The sequence below is a fragment of the Oncorhynchus clarkii genome, chromosome 12 (assembly GCF_045791955.1).
Source record: "Oncorhynchus clarkii lewisi isolate Uvic-CL-2024 chromosome 12, UVic_Ocla_1.0, whole genome shotgun sequence".
In the NCBI taxonomy this organism is placed as follows: Eukaryota; Metazoa; Chordata; class Actinopteri; order Salmoniformes; family Salmonidae; genus Oncorhynchus; species Oncorhynchus clarkii.
Window position 1 is genome coordinate 101,218,446 of NC_092158.1, and position 7,500 is coordinate 101,225,945.

The 7,500-nt window shown below is 51.7% G+C and overlaps 2 protein-coding genes across 2 annotated transcripts in view; one reads left to right on the top strand and one right to left on the bottom strand.

Moving 5' to 3' along the window:
* Positions 1–7,500, top strand: part of LOC139421752 (NLR family CARD domain-containing protein 3-like) — a 1,082,035-nt gene that overhangs the window by 485,016 nt on the left and 589,519 nt on the right. The gene's annotated exons all lie outside the window — the stretch shown is intronic.
* The window catches only part of LOC139421714 (H(+)/Cl(-) exchange transporter 7-like), a 64,838-nt gene that overhangs the window by 2,650 nt on the left and 54,688 nt on the right, over positions 1–7,500 (bottom strand). The window contains exons 18-22 of the mRNA XM_071172828.1: positions 4,567–4,618; positions 3,949–4,076; positions 935–1,020; positions 383–515; positions 153–212 (exon numbers count right to left, since the gene is read on the bottom strand). Of these exons, the coding sequence (XP_071028929.1) occupies positions 153–212; positions 383–515; positions 935–1,020; positions 3,949–4,076; positions 4,567–4,618 (459 nt within the window). The remainder of the gene's footprint in view (positions 1–152; positions 213–382; positions 516–934; positions 1,021–3,948; positions 4,077–4,566; positions 4,619–7,500) is intronic.

Here is a 7,500-nt window from a genome sequence, read left to right on the forward strand (position 1 = left end):
AGAAAGGGAGAGAGAGAGACAGAGAGACAGAGAGAGAGAGACCGGGAGGGAGAGAATGTGAGAGATTAATACAGAGACAGGACAGACAGATCGACAGGACAGACAGATAGACAGGACAGATCGACAGGACAGACACCTACAGCTTCTCTCACCTTGTGTTTGAGCAGAACAATGAGCTGAGAACGAAGGATGAGTCCACAGATCTTCCCCAGCTGAGGAGAGGATGAAGGGATGAAGGGATGAGTGAAAGAGAAGACAGAAAGCAGGGATGAATGAAAGAAGGAGGAGTCATAGACTGTTCAGAGATTATCAACTTTCTCAGCCAATTAGAAGTCAAGCCAACTATAAGAAATGAATGGCCTTTGGGCGGAGCTTTCCATACATCGTCGCTAGCGGCGACCGGCACGATGACAGGGAAGCCGTTGTGATTGGTGGAGGTGTTGCTAAGGACGTCCACGATGGTGCCAACCTTTTCTATACGGTTAAAACAGGTGACTGGGGCACCCATCACCTCCCTGAGAGAGAGGAAGGATGGAGGGGGGGGGCAGATGGAGAGAGAGATGGAGGGGGAGATTTAGAGAGAGAGGGGGAGATTTAGAGAGAGAGGGGGAGATTTAGAGAGAGAGGGGGAGATTTAGAGAGAGAGGGGGAGAATTAGAGAGAGAGTGGGAGATTTAGAGAGAGAGAGGGGGAGATTTAGAGAGAGAGAGGGGGAGATTTAGAGAGAGAGAGGGGGAGATTTAGAGAGAGAGAGGGGGAGATTTAGAGAGAGAGGGGGAGATTTAGAGAGAGATGGGGAGATTTAGAGAGAGAGAAAAAGGAGAGTAGTGAGGTCAGAGGGTGGTAGTTAAGCCAATGGGTAACGGGCTAATCGGTCAGTAAGCCAATAGGAGAAGGGCTTACTCAGCAGTCGGCCAATGAGAGAGTGGCTTACCTGGCTGTTAGCCAGTGGGAGGTGGCAGGGGCCTCCAAGTGCAGGAAGGGAACACTCTGCAGCTTGATGTGGATGTCATACAGACCCTGAGGAACAACCAGATGGATTACTACACAGACTGAACCTCAGAACGACCCTGAGGAACAACCAGATGGATTACTACACAGACTGAACCTCAGAACGACCCTGAGGAACAACCAGATGGATTACTACACAGACTGAACCTCAGAACGACCCTGAGGAACAACCAGATGGATTACTACACAGACTGAACCTCAGAACGACCCTGAGGAACAACCAGATGGATTACTACACAGACTGAACCTCAGAACGACCCTGAGGAACAACCAGATGGATTACTACACAGACTGAACCTCAGAACGACCCTGAGGAACAACCAGATGGATTACTACACAGACTGAACCTCAGAACGACCCTGAGGAACAACCAGATGGATTACTACACAGACTGAACCTCAGAACGACCCTGAGACACAACCAGATGGATTACTACACAGACTGAACCTCAGAACGACCCTGAGACACAACCAGATGGATTACTACACAGCCTGAACCTCAGAACGACCCTGAGACACAACCAGATGGATTACTACACAGACTGAACCTCAGAACGACCAGATGGATTACTACACAGACTGAACCTCAGAACAACCCTGAGGAACAACCAGATGGATTACTACACAGACTGAACCTCAGAACGACCCTGAGACACAACCAGATGGATTACTACACAGCCTGAACCTCAGAACGACCCTGAGGAACAACCAGATGGATTACTACACAGACTGAACCTCAGAACGACCCTGAGGAACAACCAGATGGATTACTACACAGACTGAACCTCAGAACGACCCTGAGGAACAACCAGATGGATTACTACACAGACTGAACCTCAGAACGACCCTGAGGAACAACCAGATGGATTACTACACAGACTGAACCTCAGAACGACCCTGAGAAACAACCAGATGGATTACTACACAGACTGAACCTCAGAACGACCCTGAGAAACAACCAGATGGATTACTACACAGACTGAACCTCAGAACAACCAGATGGATTACTACACAGACTGAACCTCAGAACGACAAACATTCAACTGAGACTTCCGTTGCCACGAGCAACACCACAGATACTGAGATGAGATGCAACACTTCACTCTCACACAGTCTCAGTGGGCAGGGCACTGTCACAGTCTCAGTGGGCCACTGTCACACAGTCTCACAGTCTCAGTGGGCAGGGCACTCTCACACAGTCTCCCACAGTCTCAGTGGGCAGGGCACTGTCCCACAGTCTCCCACAGTCTCAGTGGGCAGGGCACTCTCACACAGTCTCCCACAGTCTCAGTGGGCAGGGCACTGTCACACAGTCTCCCACAGTCTCAGTGGGCAGGGCACTGTCCCACAGTCTCCCACAGTCTCAGTGGGCAGGGCACTGTCACACAGTCTCCCACAGTCTCAGTGGGCAGGGCACTGTCCCACAGTCTCCCACAGTCTCAGTGGGCAGGGCACTGTCACACAGTCTCCCACAGTCTCAGTGGGCAGGGCACTGTCCCACAGTCTCCCACAGTCTCAGTGGGCAGGGCACTGTCACACAGTCTCCCACAGTCTCAGTGGGCAGGGCACTGTCCCAGTCTCCCACAGTCTCTCACAGTCTCTCACAGTCTCAGTGCGTGTGCATGGAGAGCTTCAGGCTGCTACTACGTGGTAGCTACGTCACCAAGACAACGGAGGAGTTTGGCCCCACCCTTCAACCCTCTTCATTGACAGGATTGGTAGCTACGTCACCAAGACAACGGAGGAGTTTGGCCCCACCCTTCAACCCTCTTCATTGACAGGATTGGTAGCTACGTCACCAAGACAGCGAAGGAGTTTGGCCCCACCCTTCAACCCTCTTCATTGACAGGATTGGTAGCTACGTCACCAAGACAACGGAGGAGTTTGGCCCCACCCTTCAACCCTCTTCATTGACAGGATTGGTAGCTACGTCACCAAGACAACGGAGGAGTTTGGCCCCACCCTTCAACCCTCTTCATTGACAGGATTGGTAGCTACGTCACCAAGACAACGAAGGAGTTTGGCCCCACCCTTCAACCCTCTTCATTGACAGGATTGGTAGCTACGTCACCAAGACAACGGATGAGTTTGGGCCCACCCTTCAACCCTCTTCATTGACAGGATATTGCCGTTAACGTAAATCCACAGTCGCTACATCCATTCTGGGATTTATAGACCAATAATAAATACTTATTGATTGTTCTAGAAAATAACTTACATCATGAGCTGATATTAATGGAACTGTTGTAACCCAATTCAGAACCAAAGGATAAGCTACAGTCGTCTAATATCTGTGAACATAAACATTGTACATTTTTTTATCTTTATTTTACCAGGCAATTCAGTTAAGAACAAATTCTTATTTTCAATGACGGCCTAGGAACAGTGGGTTAACTGCCTGTTCAGGGGCAGAACGACAGATTTGTACCTTGTCAGCTCGGGGGGTTTGAACTTGCAACCTTCCGGTTACTAGTCCAACGCTCTAACCACTAGGCTACCCTGCCGCCTCTACACTCTAACCACTAGGCTACCCTGCCACCTCAACACTCTAACCACTAGGCTACCCTGCCGCCTCTACACTCTAACCACTAGGCTACCCTGCCGTCCCTACACTCTAACCACTAGGCTACCCTGCCTCCTCTACACTCTAACCACTAGGCTACCCTGCCACCTCTACACTCTAACCACTAGGCTACCCTGCCTCCTCTACACTCTAACCACTAGGCTACCCTGCCGCGCCCATCCTCTACATATGGTTCAAACGATCATGTTAATATCTGTGGAGGGTCACTCCTTGCATCGATAGTTGCGTCTATGAATTAAACAGTGGTAACATGTCTTCAGGCCAAGACAGTGACGGGGGAGCCTGGTTTTTGGTCCACTACGGATGGCCTCGTTAAGTCAGTATAGTATATATTATATGTGCCTCAAGACTCACCTCCACAAAGTAGTCCCCTACTATCTTGGCCGTCAGCAGCACCAACATGATGGGGAGACCGTACGTCACGTTTCCTGTTGCTTCCACCATGATGACTGTTAAACTGAGAGTCATCCTCACGATGCCCCCTAGAGGAGAGGAGGAGACATTACATTACTCATTATTAATACAGTATATACAGTCGTGATGACTGTTAAACTGAGAGTCATCCTCACTATGCCCCCTAGAGGAGAGGAGGAGACATTACATTACTAATTATAAATACAGTATATACAGTCGTGATGACTGTTAAACTGAGAGTCATCCTCACGATGCCCCCTAGAGGAGAGGACGAGACATTACATTACTTATTATCAATACAGTATATACAGTCGTGAGAGTCATCCTCACTATGCCCCCTAGAGGAGAGGACGAGACATTACATTACTCATTCCTATCAGGTAAACAGTCAGTGTGACATCTCTACACCAGAGGAAGGACCCCAGGAATGACACTATCAGGTAAACAGTCAGTGTGACATCTCTACACCAGAGGAAGGACCCCAGGAATGACACTATCAGGTAAACAGTCAGTGTGACATCTCTACACCAGAGGAAGGACCCCAGGAATAACACTCACCCAGTTGTGCTGCAGCTCCCATTAAAGCATACTTCCCTGGAACGGCCCAAACCTGAGAAAGAGAGCGACACACAAACATTATTGACACCAATCTGGCCAGTGTACGATGCTATGTCTGTGTTTGTCAAAGCAGCTGTTGAAGAGCAGCAGGCCCCCACCAAGCATTCACAGAGAGCACTACGGGGTTCAGACCAGAGAGCACCACGGGGTTCACACCAGAGAGCACTACGGGGTTCAAACCAGAGAGCACTACAGGGTTCAGACCAGAGAGGACTACAGGGTTCAAACCAGAGAGCACTACGGGGTTCAGACCAGAGAGCACTACAGGGTTCAGACCAGAGAGCACTACAGGGTTCAAACCAGAGAGGACTATGGGGTTCAGACCAGAGAGCACTACAGGGTTCAGACCAGAGAGCACTACGGGGTTCAGACCAGAGAGGACTACAGGGTTCAAACCAGAGAGCACCACAGGGTTCAAACCAGAGAGGACTAAGGGGTTCACACCAGAGAGGACTACGGGGTTCAGACCAGAGAGGACTACAGGGTTCAAACCAGAGAGGACTACAGGGTTCAAACCAGAGAGCACCACGGGGTTCAGACCAGAGAGCACTACGGGGTTCAGACCAGAGAGGACTACGGGGTTCAGACCAGAGAGCACTACGGGGTTCAGACCAGAGAGCACTACGGGGTTCAGACCAGAGAGCACCACGGGGTTCAGACCAGAGAGCACCACGGGGTTCAGACCAGAGAGCACTACGGGGTTCAAACCAGAGAGCACTACAGGGTCCAGACCAGAGAGGACTACAGGGTTCAAACCAGAGAGCACTACAGGGTTCAAACCAGAGAGGACTATGGGGTTCAGACCAGAGAGGACTACAGGGTTCAAACCAGAGAGCACTACAGGGTTCAGACCAGAGAGCACTACAGGGTTCAGACCAGAGAGCACTACGGGGTTCAAACCAGAGAGCACCACGGGGTTCAGACCAGAGAGCACTACGGGGTTCAGACCAGAGAGCACTACGGGGTCCAGACCAGAGAGGACTACAGGGTTCAAACCAGAGAGCACTACAGGGTTCAAACCAGAGAGGACTATGGGGTTCAGACCAGAGAGGACTACAGGGTTCAAACCAGAGAGCACTACAGGGTTCACACCAGAGAGCACTACAGGGTTCAGACCAGAGAGCACTACGGGGTTCAAACCAGAGAGCACTACAGGGTTCAAACCAGAGAGCACTACAGGGTTCACACCAGAGAGCACTACAGGGTTCAAACCAGAGAGCACCTTGGGGTTCAGACCAGAGAGCACTACGGGGTTCACACCAGAGAGGACTACAGGGTTCAGACCAGAGAGGACTACAGGGTTCAAACCAGAGAGCACTATGGGGTTCAAACCAGAGAACACTACAGGGTTCAAACCAGAGAGGACTACAGGGTTCAGACCAGAGAGGACTACGGGGTTCAGACCAGAGGGCACCTTGGGGTCCAGACCAGAGCGCACTACAGGGTCCAGACCAGAGAGGACTACGGGGTTCAGACCAGAGGGCACCTTGGGGTCCAGACCAGAGAGCACTACGGGGTTCAGACCAGAGAGCACTACAGGGTTCAAACCAGAGAGGACTACGGGGTTCAAACCAGAGAGCACTACGGGGTTCAGACCAGAGAGCACTACGGGGTTCAGACCAGAGAGCACTACGGGGTTCAGACCAGAGAGCACTACAGGGTTCAAACCAGAGAGGACTACGGGGTTCAGACCAGAGAGCACTAAGGGGGTTCAAACCAGAGAGGACTAAGGGGGTTCAAACCAGAGAGTACTACAGGGTTCAAACCAGAGAGCACCACAGGGTTCAAACCAGAGAGGACTAAGGGGTTCACACCAGAGAGGACTACGGGGTTCAGACCAGAGAGGACTACAGGGTTCAAACCAGAGAGGACTACAGGGTTCAAACCAGAGAGCACCACGGGGTTCACACCAGAGAGCACTACGGGGTTCAGACCAGAGAGCACTACGGGGTTCAGACCAGAGAGGACTACGGGGTTCAGACCAGAGAGCACTACGGGGTTCAGACCAGAGAGCACTACGGGGTTCAGACCAGAGAGCACCACGGGGTTCAGACCAGAGAGCACTACGGGGTTCAAACCAGAGAGCACTACGGGGTCCAGACCAGAGAGGACTACAGGGTTCAAACCAGAGAGCACTACAGGGTTCAAACCAGAGAGGACTATGGGGTTCAGACCAGAGAGGACTACAGGGTTCAAACCAGAGAGCACTACAGGGTTCAGACCAGAGAGCACTACAGGGTTCAGACCAGAGAGCACTACAGGGTTCAGACCAGAGAGCACTACAGGGTTCACACCAGAGAGCACTACAGGGTTCAAACCAGAGAGCACCTAGGGGTTCAGACCAGAGAGCACTACGGGGTTCACACCAGAGAGGACTACAGGGTTCAGACCAGAGAGGACTACAGGGTTCAAACCAGAGAGCACTATGGGGTTCAAACCAGAGAACACTACAGGGTTCAAACCAGAGAGGACTACAGGGTTCAGACCAGAGAGGACCACGGGGTTCAGACCAGAGGGCACCTTGGGGTCCAGACCAGAGCGCACTACAGGGTCCAGACCAGCGAGGACTACGGGGTTCAGACCAGAGGGCACCTTGGGGTCCAGACCAGAGAGCACTACGGGGTTCAGACCAGAGAGCACTACAGGGTTCAAACCAGAGAGTACTACGGGGTTCAAACCAGAGAGCACTACGGGGTTCAGACCAGAGAGCACTACGGGGTTCAGACCAGAGAGCACTACGGGGTTCAGACCAGAGAGCACTACAGGGTTCAAACCAGAGAGGACTACGGGGTTCAGACCAGAGAGCACTAAGGGGGTTCAAACCAGAGAGGACTAAGGGGGTTCAAACCAGAGAGTACTACAGGGTTCAGACCA